At 54.5% G+C, this 14985-nt stretch overlaps 1 protein-coding gene across 11 annotated transcripts in view; it reads left to right on the forward strand.

Moving 5' to 3' along the window:
- The first annotated feature begins 8908 nt into the window (after nt 1–8908).
- FUBP3 (far upstream element binding protein 3) overlaps nt 8909–14985 on the forward strand; it is a 40281-nt gene continuing 34204 nt past the window's right edge. For 10 of the 11 annotated variants that reach the window (XR_005952840.1, XR_005952839.1, XR_005952841.1 and 7 more), the window contains exon 1: nt 8909–9056. Coding sequence is in view for 7 of the 11 variants with exons in the window: in XM_041406604.1 (XP_041262538.1) it covers nt 8964–9056 (93 nt within the window). In the remaining 4 variants the exon portion in view is untranslated. Of the gene's footprint in view, nt 9057–11984; nt 12088–14985 lie in introns of all 11 variants that reach the window. The other variant, XM_041406609.1, reaches the window with a different exon arrangement.

A 14985-nucleotide genomic window follows, 5' to 3' on the forward strand; every position in this document is an offset into this window, starting at 1 on the left:
TGTTGGGGCAGGGATTTTTTTCTGCAAAAGACAGTAAGGATAGATGGATTTTAAGAGAAAATGCCTGGAGAGATAGAGCCGCTGTGGGGCTGCTGGGTTTTTGCTTAAAATTTATTTTGTTGGGCAAAGAAATGCATCACTGGGTCCATTGCAAGGGGAAAAAAAACATGATATTTTGCAGGAGGGAAGCAGTGTGTGGTTGTGCCCTGTGGGACTGTGTCCATATCACATCCCTTCCTGGGGCTCCATCTCCCATCTGTGGGGTGTGTAGGAGGGGACCCTGGACCACCTCTCCCAAAGGAGAGACAGAAAACCCTCTCGTGCTGCCCAGTATCACAGCATTTTGTGCAGATGGATGACGTCCCCTCAAGCAGGGACGCTGGTAGCGACGGAGCACTCTTGGGAAAACCACAGGATTCCCCACAATGAGTGGTTGGTTCCCATTTTCCTGTGGAGATGTGGCTTCCAGTGGTTCATGGGAGCGCAGAAGGCGCCCTGGGCTCCGCGCACGGGTCACAGGGCTGCAGCACAGCACGGCTGTTAAGTGTTCCCATCCTTCCAGGGCAAAGCCATCCCCCCGGTGAGGTTGGGAGTCACTAGTCCTGAGCTTCCCAGGCAAGGGGGAGATGGTTGCCTTTGTAAAGCCCATAACAAGGTGGCTTTGTCTCCCCGTTTAACAAGAAGCTCCCTCGCTCCTTCCCCGGGAGTTTCCCAACGCCGGGTCCCTGAAAGCCAGCTTTATGCTCCGGCTGGGACACGCTGCTGTGGGGCCGGATCAGAGGGACACAGGGGCCCTTCTGCACGCCCCTGACAAAGGCTGCCCCGGGGGGACAGAGCGTCAAAGCTCAGCCGGCTCAGGGAGGGACAAGGGACCCACAGAGGAGGCTGCGCTCCGAGCCCTCCGTCCATCTGGTCACTCGATCGTGGCAGGCAATGACCCAGCGATGCTCAGGGAGGGCCAGGGGCTCCTTCTGCTCTGTCCCCCCGGAGAGGGGGCAGGGGCAGTGGCTGGGAAGGGACAGGTAGGTTTTGTTGGCCGCAGGTAACAGGATCCGCAGCCGTTGGTGCCTTCCTGCCCTCTGCTCTGGCTTCGGCGGGGGGTGGGATGTGGGAGCGAGGAGATGAGGGCTGGAAACCGAGACCTCCACTCAGCAGGGATGCTTCTCCTCATCTGGAAATGGGGTTGGAGCAAGCCTCGAGGTGTCTCAGCTCCAGCACCCCGCAGCCCTCTGGGCTGAGCTGGGCCGGAGCAGCAGCAGGAAGGGACCACCAGGAGTGATCCTCGGCTGTGAGCAGAGGATCATGGCAGAGGCATCACCCATCCTCATGTCAGCGTCCAAGCTCCCCTCTCCCATTTCCTTTCTTTCCCTGGGGGTTTTGCTGGCCTCTGCTCAGTTTGGGAGCTCCTGCCCTTCCCTTGTCCCACCAGTAAGAGCCTTCTCTCACTCCCCCCTGCAGCCATCTGCCTCTGAGCCCCCCGCCCAGATTTACTGTCACGCCTTAAAACCACGGCTCAGCGCCAGGGTCAGCGTGTCACGGCGGCCCCTCATCGATTTGTTTTACCTCCCCTTGGCTAAAGCACTTTGGCCCTGGCCCCTTCCATGGCATAAGGAGCTTCCCAAGGCCCTCAGTCCTCCACTTGCCCATCCTGGTCCTGCATGGCCGGACTCCGTGGGCAGCAGGGACCCAGCTGAGCCGCTGATCTCCTGACCCTCCCTGGGGCACCTAATGTGTCTCCCTGGTTTATCTGGATCAATATTTCTGCAAGAGTAAGGATGATCCCTCCAGGGAAAGGAGGGGATGAGGGGATCCCGCTTGTTTGCACAGCCCCACGGCTGGTTTAATGCTTAGCTGGGCTGGGTCATTTCTGGGGATTGAGAAGGGAGGATGACCCTAAATCATGGGTGGAGCTCAGACCAGGGATGTTTGGGGTTTCCTCCTTCCAGTTTATGGGTCTCACGCTCTGCACTGGGGCACAGTGGTTGGGACATCTTTGCCTTCAAAACCTGAGGAGCTGGATGGCTTCAGCCTTCAAGCCCCCCTGCTCAGCAGGATTGGGGCTCCTCTGGAGGATCTGCTTCTTGCTCATGGTGTTTGGGCCTGAATGAGGGGTTTTGAAAATGTTCTACTTGATGCTGGGGCTGTTTTTATAGAAGCCTGGAAGTGACAGTAAAGGATGATCATCAACTTAATAAGTCCAGGCAGTGAGAGACCTGGCTGGGACAGCAGCCTCCAGCCCTTCTTGCTGCACACTGGGGGATGCCCGAGGCGTGAGGACTCTTGCTTTTATGGCTTGGCTCGGAGAATCAAGGCAAAGAACACATAGGCAACATTCCAACACCACCCCACAGGCTCCATCACCCCTGCTGAAGGCACCATATCTCCAGAACCCTTCCTGTCCCACAGAACAACCCCCAGCACCTCCACGGCCATGCCCATGGTCCCAGTGCCAGCAGCCAGGGCAGATGCCCAGCAGCTCGGGCAGCCCGAGGAGAAAAGCAGGGAGCTCTTGGCAACTCTGCCTTTTGCTTTCAGCCTCGCCCTCTCGCTATTTATTGGTGACTTTTGTCCTTGGCCAGCTTAGCGGCTGAAAGGGGCTGTATTATATCACATGTAGGCAGCTCCTGGGGGGAGAGGGCCGCGCTTTCTGCGGGAACAAAGCGCGGGTTGGCTAATTCCCCTCTCCTCCCGCGGCACCCGGGTCCCATCTGGTTGACACAGTTTGCTCCAGTGTCTCCTGCTATTAAGCCCCCACTTGCCTGCTTGAATCACTGGCGCTCCCCCGCCCCTGTACCCTCGGCCGCTTTTTCTTGCTCTATTTTTCATTTTCCCTAAAGCCAGGCAGAACTTGCTCCGTGGAGTGATGTCAGATGTGTGCGAAGCAGACCAATAAAACCTAATGCATCCCCCTCTTTGTCTGCTGGCCTCTCCAGCGCCTCACATTTTCCACTCAGAAAGCCACTTAAAACACATCAGCAACAATCCCTCACAAAACAGCCACTTGTTGGCTAATTGTGCCGAGGACCCGCGCGCGCCGCATTGCGCTTTCCTGCCAAGGAGGCTCTAATGCTGCCAGGGACCACGGCTCCCCAACAACCCGAGGGTGATGGGAACCCTCAGCACTCACCAGGATTGACCCTGGGGGTCTCAGCTGCTCTGCAGGGTGTGGTGGGGCAGGAGTAGGGGATTGGGATGTTTCTATTCCCCACAGCCTGGAGAGGATGGTCACAGAGCCAGGAGTGGGGCTCTGCTCAGCCCTCGCTCTGCAGCAGGATGGACGAGCAGATGGATGCAGCAGAGCTCCCTGGACCCTGTCCTACCTGCTAATTCCTTCCTGGGAAGGAAAGCAGGCAGGAAGGCCGCAGGCAGCTGCAGTGGAATGGGAGCTCTGGGAGATGAGATGTGTGCCACCCTGCCAGACTGGTGACTTTTAGCTCCGTGGTGTGACTCTGGGCTGTGGCTCTGCAGCTGAAGGCTGGAAGAGCTGGCTGCCCCATGCTGATGGGAGAGAGCTTTGTTGCAGCTTAGAGGGATGCCAGTGGGTTTCACTGCAGGGGATGGAGATCCAGGTGCCTGATGGAGGGCAGAGAGGGTGCAAGTGAGAGATGCTTCAACGCTGGAAGGGAGGCAGAGAGGTTTGGACCTTTGCCTAATGAAGAGGCATCCAAAAAACCCTCCTGAGGAATCCTTTGGGTCCTTTAAGGTATGGGAAAGAGATCAGAGGATGGTTAATCTCCCCCCCTGCAAGCAGGGGACCCAACCTTCCCCCCTCCCAGAGAGAGACAAGCATGTGCAGTAGCTGCATTTATTTTTCTGCAGAAAAACTTGGACAGCTCTTCCTGCTGCCACCCCCGGCATCCTGGGGAGCAGGACAGGAGCAGCGTGCATTCACTGCCGCCTGCTCTGGGGGCGGGCAACTGTCACACCTTTTATCTTACAGCCACCCAATCACTCCCGGGTTTGGGGCTAATTTGAGGCAGGCAAGGAGGTTCAGAAACAGTGCCAGATAGTGGGAAGGCTGCCCGTGGGCGCTGTGCTGGGCAGGCAGCCCGGAGCGCTCCCTGCGGGCACTGAGCACACCTGCCCGTGCTCACCTGCCCGTGCTCACCTGCACAGTCAATTGTCACAGGGCACAGGGGACGGCACAGGGCAGAGTCCGAGCCTCACACGGGGACTCGTGCTGCCGCCTGCTCCGGCTCGGGGGCCAGGCTGAGCCTCTGCCACGCTGCCCCAGCGGCAGCCAAGGGATGAAGCGGGAGGTGCAGGCAGCTGCCTCCCATTCCCGTTCCCATACCCATTCCCTTTCCCATTCCCATTCCCACTCCCGTTCCCATTACCTGTTCCCATTCCCATTCCCACTTCCATTCCCATACACATTCCTATTCCCATTTCCATTCCCATTCCCCCCCCGTTCCCATTCCTGTTCCCATTCCCATTCCCACTCCTGTTCCCATTCCCATTCCCACTTCCATTCCCATACACATTCCCATTTCCATTCCCATTCCCCCTCCCATTCCCTTTCCTGTTCCCATTCCCATTCCTGTTCCCATACCCATTCCCACTCCCATACCCATTCCCTCTCCCACTCCCAAACCCATTCCCATTCCCGTTCCCTTTCCCGTTCCCATTCCCATTCCCATTCCCTTGCTTTGCCATGGGGGACTCCGTGGGCCACACCTGGCAGAGAGCGAGTGCTGGGCAGGAAGGGGTTAAGCGGAGCCAGCGGCGGCAGAATCAGAGGACAGGAATCAGAGGATTACAGGTTTGTTGCCGGACTGTCCCATCTGTCACCAGCACAAAGACGAGCCCTGTCTCGGGCTGGGCTGTCAGCGAAGAGCCCACCACTACATTAGGACTCCATTAGGGGAGGCTGGTGGTGGGAAATGGCAGCTGTCAGGACACTATCATTTCTCCTGTAATTCCTCCTGCTCCTTTCTCAACTGCACTTAAATAGCAGGTCTACCCACTGGGCCAATTTTGCATTTTCGTCCTCCTGCTGCTCCTCTTCTTTCTTTAAAGCTGCAGCTCCCTGGGCCCCTTCCCTGCAGCCTGCTGGTGCCAGTGCCAGTGCCAGTGCTGCCTGTGCCTGCCCATGGCATCTCCACACGGAGAAGGGCTCAGGAGCACTGGCAGCATCCTCACCACGGAGCCACAGCCATGCCAGCCTGGTCTGCAACGGGAACTCACCGGCAAAGGGAGGAGAGGAGGTGGATCACACTCTCCAAGGATGGCAGGCTCATTCCCATCTCCCATCCTCTGGTGCTATCCATGAGCTGGAGGATGTTTCCCAGCCTGTGCTGCCCTTGTACAACAGGCTGGCTGCTGATGCAGGGCTGGCCCTGCTCTGCAAACTGGGACAGGATGGGCAGCACAGCGAATGGTGAACGGGGCTGGGGATCACGACCAGTGGTTGTATCAGAACAGAGTTTCTTCTTCCAGCCACAAAATCTGTCCAATCTTTCAGCGTTTGGCAGAGGCTCCTGGGTCACACATGCTGCAGTCATGGCCACCTCGGGGTGGGATGATCCCCTTGTGCCAGGGGACCCAGAGGTAAAACCATGGACAGACACATTTCCTGACGGGACAAGATCACCTGGAAACTCTCAGCACCTGCAGAAAGGCAGCTCAGCATGGTGGGGGACCATGCTGGGGGGCTCTGTGCTCACAGCTTTCCTGGGAATCCCTGGATCTTCCCACACCCTGCCCTGCCCTCACCGCATCTCCAGCCGGACCCGGCGCCGTCGCTCCCCGTGGAGCCTCCTTTTCCAGCAGGGGATCAAAACAAACACTTGTGTGGGGAAGTGCATTGCAGTGGTGCTCGAAATAAATAACTAATTTCTCCCTACATGATCTGAAGGAGCAGGAGAGGTGTGAATAGCAGGGCCCGGTGTCGGGCTGACTGGACTCCCCGGTGCGGTAATTCAGAGGATGACAAACATAAGCCAAAGAAAAATGTTGAAAAATGGGCACTTCCCGCAGCCCTGAGCAAAGGAGCTATTGCAGGGTTTGGAAATAACGAAGGCAAAGAGAGGGAGAGAGGGGAATTTTCTCATTGAGACCAAGTGAAGTGCCAAACAAGCTGCTATTATGGTGGCTTTGAGAGGCACAGGGAGGGGGTGGTGGGGAGGAGAGTAGGGGGAAGGAGAGGAGGGAGGTGGGGGAGAAGAGAGGGAGAGGAAGGGAGACCAGTGGGGGTGTGGAGAAGCAGGTGATGTGAGGAGCCAAAGGGGCAAGGTGATGCAGGGGAGATGGAGAGAGGACCAAGGTGTGTGATGGTGGCAGGGCCACCACATGCCAGCACCCCACCACTCACCCCGGGCCCCCCCACATCTCCCCATACTCATTCTCAGCCACCTTCTACCCCCCACAACCACCACCACTAGGGAGGGGGAGAAAAAAAAAAAAGAAAGAAAAAAAGAGATGGAAAGAAGGAAAACAAAATATCTACAGTTGTCGAGACAAGGGGAGAAAAATAGAGGCAAACATCCATAATTTTCTCTGTGGGGCTTTGCAGTAATTGAGCCATTTGGATAAAAATAAAGGCAGCAGGCCCTTTAGGTAAGAGGAGCTTTTGCAATCCAAGAAGCCTGAATTATGCGTCTTGTATCACTTGAAACCCCCCACCACATCACCCCCCTTCTGCCTCCCCCATGCGACACCAAACCACTTTCCCTTTTCTTCTTCTTCTCCTTCTTTTTTTTTTTTTCCCCTTCCCTCCTCCTTTTTTAAGTACCCTGTCAAACAGCATCCGACAAGTGGAGAATTTCAGCTGTCACAACTAATTTCAGCGTGTGTGTGCAAAGGTGTGTGTGTGTGCCTCGGGCGGGGGGAGCTGGGCATGGAGGCGTAGAATCACTCCCTTGCTTTTTATTTTATTATTTTTTTTAATTCCTCAGAAGGAAGATTTACATCAGAAATTTGTTTCTGGAAGTGTTTAAGGCCTGTAATTTCCCTCTTTTCAATCACTGCCTGATGTCTTCTTCTTGCCAGCTCCAGTGCTGAGGCTGGCTGTCACCCTCCCAGCAGCCTGGTCCCTCAGCTGGTCCTGCCAAGGAGGATTTTCTGTCTCTTACCAGGGCTTGAGGCTCCCAAAATTCAGCTCTCACAGCCCTGAGCACCACACTGGGTCTGGTAGGGAAGGTTCCAGCTTCTCCCTGCCTGTGTCCCAGTGCTGGTGGCTTTAGGCTGCAGGTTGGGTCACCTTTCAGCCACTTTGAGATTGGCATTAGCTGGAGGGTCACAGGGTGGCTCCCGCTCAGAACAGGGCACCCCTGAGAGCCAAGTGGGGCTGTTGGGGTGATTCCCCACCCAGGATATGCCTGGGGAAAGGGGCAGCTGGGGAAAGGCTGGTGCTGAGCGCATTTGGTCTTCCCAGCCAGCCAGGAGGGGAAATTCCCTGAATCCATTTCTGTGGGTATTTTCAAGAGAGGAAGAAGCAAAGCCCTGGGCATGGCTGGAGATGTTGCCTCCATCACGTTCAGAAGATGATGGGATGGCCGTGGTGATCATCTCAGGTGATGAGATGCTCCAGGCTGGATGGAGCTCTGAACAACCTGGTCTAATGGGAGGTGTCCCTGCCCAAGGCAGAGAGGTGGAACCAGCAGAACTTTAAACCCAAACCATTCCGTGGTTAAAATCCATTCCCCTGTGTCCCTTTTCCCTAAAACAAATGGACTTTTTGCTCAAGAAAATGACCCCAGTTTCTGCGAGGAGGAAAGGCTGGGGACCAGCCCAGGTGTGGGGAGGTGACCAGAACAGACTGCACCCCAGTGAAGAAGGTGTTCCCTTCCCACCAGATCATTCCATCAGCTCAGCAATTCCTGCCTGCTGCTGTAGGCACAAATGGGATGCACAGAACTGGAAAGAGCAAGACCCAGCCAAGGAGGAGCACAGAGCTCTGTGGGACATCCCTCAGGTCCTGAATTTCATACTCATGGCTTTGGGAAACGGGCTGTGGGGTCAGTGAACCTCGAACTGCTCCAGGCTCAGTGTGCAAACCCAGCCAGGCCTGGATGCAGGCTGCATTTTGGGAGGTATCACCCAAAAATGACACTCACGAGAAGCAGCAGGAAGGGCTGTGTAGGGCCCTGCTCAAGGAACAAGCTCTGCTTGTTCTTTGCATTAATCCTTGACTAACTGGTCCTTGCATCATCCCGGAGTCTCCTGCTGCTCCACTGTGGCAGGAGCGATGTGATGGGGGCTGGACCAGACCCGGGGGCACCTCCAGAGCTGCAGCTCTTGGCAGAGCTCCCCAGAGCACTGCACGCCCAAAATCTTAGTGTAAAGTGTCACCAACACCACAGCAGCGTCCAGCCGTGGCCGTGAGAGCCAGGAACGTGGTGCTCAAACACATGGGCCATGCCAGGCAGGGAATGGCACCGTGGGAGGGTGGTTGAGTGAGGGTTCTGGTGGCACAGCCTGGCATGGGGTGGCACAGGCAGGGATGGGATGGAACGGCACGGAGAGGATTGCAGGAGCAGGCAGAGGATGGCCACAGGTAGGGATGGAATGGCACGGGCAGGGATGGAATCAGTGTCCAGCTCCCTGGATGGCACAGGCGGGGACGGGCTGGGCCGGGCTGGCACAGGCGGGAGGGGCTGTCAGGGGCAGAGCAGGGTCCGGGCCAGGGCGCTGCCGGTGCCCCCCGTGTCCCCAGGGCCGTGTCCCCCGCCGTGTCCCCAGGGCAGTGTCCCCAGGGCCCTGTCCCCCCATGTCCTCCATGTCCCTCGGTGTCTCCGCCGTGTCCCGGGTCCGTCCCGGGGGCGGGCGCGGGGTCCATGGGGGCGTGGCCTGTCATGGCCCCGCCCCTCGCCCCCATCCCCACCCTACGGCGCGCGAGCGGCCCCGCCCCTCACCGCGAGCCACCCCGGCCCCGCCCCTGCGGGGCACTTCCGGCGGAAGCGGGGGGCTCCTTCCCTTTCCGGGCGCGGGCCCCGGGCGGAGCGGCGGGACGGGCGCGGGCCATGGCGGAGCTGGCGCAGGGGCAGAGCCAGAGCGCGGCGCCCGTGGGGATCAAGCCCGAGGGTTTCGTGGACGCTCTGCACCGGGCCCGGCAGGTGAGGCGCCGGCCGGCGGGCCGGGGGCGGGCGGGAGGAGGCCGCGGGGCGCCGCTAGGCCGCGGAGCGGAGGCGGGGCACGGCCGCGGTCCCGCTGCCCCTCTGCCCGGAGAGCGGAGCCGCGGGGCTGTGCCCTGAGGGGGCGGCGGGGCTCTGACAGTGGCGGCCGTGGCTGGTGGCAGGGCAGCAGCGCTGCCGTGCGGGAGGGGGCGGCCCTGGGCTCCGGCCCCGGGCTCTGGCTGGGGGAGCCGGTGCTGGTTCGGGTGTCACACCGGCCGGCTGAGCCACAGAGCGGCCAGAGAGCGGCACGGAGCTGGGCAAGGGACTGGGCCGTGGGCGCCTTGAAGAGGAGGCGGGTGGGGGCTCTGTCACAGTGTCCAGCTCCCTGGAAGGAGGCTGTCCCCAGGTGGGAGTCGCGCTCGTCTCCCAGGCAACCAGGGGCAGGACGAGAGCGCTCCGGCTCAAGCCATGCCAGGGGAGGTTTAGGTTGGACATTGCGAGGAATTCCTTCACAGAAGGGTAATTGGACACTGGAATGGGCTGCCCAGGGAGTGGAGTCCCCGTCCCTGGGGGTGTTTAAGGGAACCCTGGATGTGGCCCTCAGTGCCATCCTCTGATTGACACAATTGGACACCGGAATGGGCTGCCCGGGGAGTGGAGTCCCCGTCCCTGGGGGTGTTTAAGGGAACCCTGGATGTGGCCCTCAGTGCCATCCTCTGATTGACAAGGTGGTGCTCAGCCACAGCTTGGGCTCCATGGCCTCGGAGATCTTTTCCAATTGATTCTGTGACTGCACACCTTGGCAGAGCAGGAGTTTGGCATTCCCTGCAGGGAGAGAGGGAGGGGGCAGTGAGGTGCTCCCTGAGGAATCCACGAGCTTACACAGTGCTCAGATGGGAAGTTTCAGTGAAAGTGCCCAGACCTGCATCAATCAACAGCCTTGCCTTCAGTCCAGGTGCTCCAGGTGTTTGGGTGCTCCTTGGTTTGTGGAGAGTGGCTGCAGAACAAGGAGCTGCTGCTCACAGCACGGATACTGTGGCTGTTCTTCACATCCCCTGTTGCAGCTCTGTCTCATGGTTTGTTTCGTGTCTGAACAGGTTGCACTTGTGCTCAGTGGCTGCACATTAAGGAGCTGTAGCACAGCTGGGTGCCAGGACCAGAGCCCAAAGTGCTCCAAGACCTGCTTTGTTCTCTCCAGCTCTACAGGCCGGGTGGGACAAATCCCCTCCTGTTGCCCAGACTTTGTCATTTCACTGATAGGACCCTAAGACATCTCAGGTGCTCTCTGCAGTGGAACTGAGGCACTGTCCCCTCACTCTCAGCTCACCTGGGATCAGTGACAGCCAGTCCCTGTCAAGGACCCTAAGACCTCTCAGGTGCTCTCTGCACTGGAACTGAGGCACTGTCCCCTCACTCTCAGCTCACCTGGGATCAGTGACAGCCAGTCCCTGTCTGTGCAGCCTGCAGTGACCTGCACAGGGGCACCTGGTGGTGTAGATTCCCACCCTGCCCCTCTCAGCACACAGGAGCTGCTCTGGGGCCAGTGGTTTCCCTCTCAGCACAGGCTGGTGGGGTGTGAGCTGCTGCAGGGTGAGCCAGACCTTGCTTCTTTCAGCCACTGGGAAAGTGCCCTGTCCTTGGAGTGTGATGTCTGAGCACCCAGACAGGGTTTTGTGCTTGATGCAGTTAAATTGAGAGGTGCTGCAGCTGCCTTTGTCTTGACCTGATTCTATCTCACTGAAGGCCTGTCATTGCAAAAAAAACATCTTATTTAAATATCTGATAATGCTACCACCTGTAAGCAGTTGAATAACCCATTTATGTAAAAGAAAATAATGATTTGCTGGTGAAGTGCAGTTGGTTGAAATTATTTTGTGAGTGTTTCAAGTCCAGAGGAGGCCATGAAGTGGATCAGGGCTCTGGAGCACCTGCCTTGTGGAGCCACACTGAGAGAGCTGGGGCTGTTCAGCTGGAGAAGAGAAGGTGGAATGGGGACACCACAGCATCTTCTGGAGAGGGACTGGACTCTTCCATCAGAAGCTGTAATGACAGGACAAGGGAGAATGGACTCAACCTGAAAGAGGGGATGTTTAGGTCAGATATTAGGAAAAAATTCCTCCCTGTAGGAGTGGTGAGGCCCTGGCACAGGATGCCCAGAGAAGCTGTGGCTGCCCCTGGATCCCTGGAAGTGTCCAAGGCCAGGTTGGACAGGGCTTGGAGCAGCCTGGGCTAGTGGAAGGTGACCCTGAGGTGGAACTGGATGAGCTTTGAGGTCCCTTCCACCCCAAACCCTTCTGAGTGTACCACTGGTGATCAGCCACAGGATAAAGGGTGATGCCTCAGAGCATCCTGGGCTCAAGCAGCACAAACTGCAGATGGATCTGAACTGGAGCTGCCTCACTGCTGTCATCATGTTTGTAGGGGGAGTCTGTGAAACCCCAACCCCTGCATGAGGGAGCTGGAGTAACAAATAGTAAATAATTCTGTGCCCTGGCTCTGGTCACTTACTTGATTTTGTTGTTCTTAAGTTCATTATGCTTGCTGCAATTACTCTGTACGTGCTGGGTTTCCATGAGCCTAAAACTGGAAGATTCCAGCAGCAACCTTCTGGCTGTCTCTCAGCCTGGAAGCAAGTGTGTTGGGAAATGTGGGCTCTGCATGTGTTTGTGGGAGAGCAGTGTCCTACATTTTTGTGCAGTGAGTTGTTTGCTGCCTCTTGAATTACGATTTTTTTCTGTTAGTGTTTGTGGGATGAAAAGAACTGTTGGAGGGTTAAAACATTTCTTTCCCCTGTGAAAATACTTGATTTAATTGAGTTTTGTAGAGGCTGGGTAAGAGAGCAGGTGGTTTTCTCTTGCACAGAACTAGATTGTCACTGGTGACTTGTTGCCAAATGTCACTGAAAAAATGTCACTCTTCATTGCTCAGGTGATGGATGTTTGCCTCAGCACCCAAGCAATCTGTGATGGAACTTCCTGGCTGAGAATCAGGGGAAAATGAAAAGGCAGCTACACCTGGTATTTCTCTGGAGGTGATGGCAGAGCTTTCACCAAGGGTGTTTGGTGTTGTATTTGTCTGAGCTGTACTGATCTGCTGCAGCTTTTGTTCAGGTTTTGGCCTTTTTGGAGTATTCCTTTTGCTCTAAGGGAATGAGGGAGCAGAGGAAAGAAATTCAGCCACAGTTCTTACTTTATCCCTGCCTTGATGTTTGAATCTTTCAAGGTTTTGTGTCACATGTAAGACCAGTAATCAAATTTACTAAATTCAATTCTCATGAGAGCCACAACATTACAGTCAGGCTGTGGAATACAGTGCTCAGTTCTGAATATCTAAGCAAGGACATAACTTCAGGACAAGGAAGACTTCCCTGAGTAAAGGAAAGTAGTAGCATTCCTCAGAGCCACTGGGATGTGAGATGATTATGGCAATATAAAATAGAAACCTGGAATATATTTGAAAGAAATTACCTTGCATTGCTTTCAGCGTTTGTGCTGGACTTGCCTGGATTTTTTGTGGACTCTGAAATATTTGGGATTTATGAATAATTATTTTTTCAAGGTAGTGCTGGGACTTTGAATTGCTCTGTCCTGCATCTTCTGCACCATGTCTCAAGTGGGTTGGTGGCTCTTAGGTGGGGACAGATCTGTCCAGTTGCTCCCAGGCAGGCTGGCTTTTCTGTGGCATTTTGGGGTGGGAAGAGAGAGAGAGGATGTTTGCTCCCCTTTTGAATAGTAGGATCGAATAATGAGCAGAGCTGCTTGTACTTTAGACTAAAATGAATTTCTCTCAGATTGTCCTTAAGTTTTGTTCTTATTGACCCAACAGTGTCTTGCTGGGGGTTCTGTGAATTTTCTGGAGAGGAGAGGCTGAGGCTTGGTGAGCCTGTGATGTACCATCCTGGCTAAAAAAATGGGGAATATCCTGAGACTGACTGAGAATCAGCAGGTTGTGTTTGAAATCCCTCTTTGTATCAGGATCCAACTTTAATTTCTATGGTGATGAAGGGGTCTTGGACAAACTTTTCTTTACCCCCTTGCAGAGTCCTTTTTCAGGTCATCCTCAAATAGATTTAGGCTTTGCCAGTTACTCTGTTATTTAGGAATACCACCTGTGGCATGAAGCTTAAATGGTTGTGGATGGTTTTATTGCTTTCTGCAGAGCTCTGGGGAAATGTCTGTCACCCCAACTCAAGTGTTCTGCTGAGTGAATGGGAGGAGCAGCACAGGGACCAGAATAGTCTGAAGGGTCAGATGACAGTGCCTTATTGGTTTTTTTTATCCTGCTAATACCTAGAATTGGTGATTTTATCTCTTGCTGTTCTTTGCTGGGCACTGTGGAGAGGTTTTTCCTAGAAGCTGGGCCTGTTCTCTTGAAAGCTGAATTCTGCAGATATTGGTGTTTGAGTGTGCTAGCAAAGAAGCTTCATGTTTAGAAGTGCTTTTTGTATTACTCTGTATTTTGTGTTCTCATTTTTCTGGCTGTTAAATGTATGGGAGAACAGAAGTGCAAAGTATAAGAAAACTTGTATCTCGCACAAATTTGTGGATTATTTTGTTTTTCTTGGCTTTATCAGCACAATTTGCAGCTGGGGCTTGTGTTGTCCTTTAAAGTCTTTGTTGGAGAGCTTTGTTTTGGGGAATGTAGGTGCAGAAACAGTGATGCTTTTTCCCCCAGTGTATTTCAGAGCTTGCTAAAATGGATGCATTGGGTTTAAGGGGAAGAAAAAAAGGAGGAAAAAAACCTGAGGCTGACCTAGAGCAGGACAAAAGCAGTGGCTAACAGCAGTACATTACTCAAGGTCAGTGAGGCAGATAAGGGCTAGGTCTGCTTGCTTTTGCCATGTCCTAATTTTTGTGCTTACTTCCCTGCTGAACCTGTCATAAAAACTGAGCTTCCCATTTTAAGTTGAGCATGACATGTTAAAATGTGCTTTAGCTGCTATGTGTACTTTGAAAGCTCAGCTCTTCATTTTGCAGGGTGCATTTTCCTGCTGTGCTGAGGTGGCACCGTTGTCTGCCTGTAATCCAGTGGCAGCTGGGAGGCTTTAGAGATAAGGGTACAAGTTTAAATAAAGGAGGGGGGGGGGGAAGGAAAATATCCTAAAAGCTGATAATGTAAAAATTGCTTTAACACTCTTGCTTTGCCCTTTACTTGGAGGGTTCTGTGCCAGGGTGATCATTGCGTGCTCAGTGTGAGCAGGGGTTCACAAAGCTCCCCTGAGGTGGGAGTGGACAGCCTTGGTGCCAGCAGGCTGGTCCTGAACACCTTTGCACTTCAGGCTGCCTTCCTTCCCTGAGCCAGCTTCTGCTATCCACAGACTGTTTTTTTCTTTTCCTGGAGTGTGTGCTGAGTGATCTCACCTCTAAAGGATCATCTGTAACTTGTAAGTCGTGGTAAATAACCAGAAAGAGTTCTTGAATAGGGTGTTGAAATTAAATGTCCCCAAAATATGTCAGGGTGTTCCTTTTGGTCTCTGTTGTAAGTTACCATATGAAAGCTGTCACTAGATTGCTGTGAAATATATTTTCAAGTTTATATTTCAACATTGAAGTAGTCAGAAAACATTTCTGCTCTTTGTATTTCATTGAAATTCTCTTCACCCCAAACACAAGGGGAAAGGGCAAAGGGCTGAATCCATGGATGCAGGACAAGATTTAACAAAAGAGTAAAGCATCACCTGGCTCTCCCTCCTGGAGAGGACCAGGTGTGTTAATGCTTTCAGAACCAGCTTTCTGGGGACTGATTGGAGATGTTGATGTACAAAATGCTTGTCATGAAAGCTTCAGGATTTCAGCTGGTCCCAGAGGAGGATTTTATTCTCTAGCTCTGACATTTCTGACACAGCAAAGTTTCTGACTTTCCAAAAGGAGACAAGACAGAATGGACTATAAGGAGAAAATGGTCCAAACTTGGGGCCCTTTTCATGGAA

This window comes from Onychostruthus taczanowskii, unplaced genomic scaffold (assembly GCF_017590055.1).
Source record: "Onychostruthus taczanowskii isolate IOZ18803 unplaced genomic scaffold, ASM1759005v1 scaffold25, whole genome shotgun sequence".
Classification (NCBI taxonomy): domain Eukaryota; kingdom Metazoa; phylum Chordata; class Aves; order Passeriformes; family Passeridae; genus Onychostruthus; species Onychostruthus taczanowskii.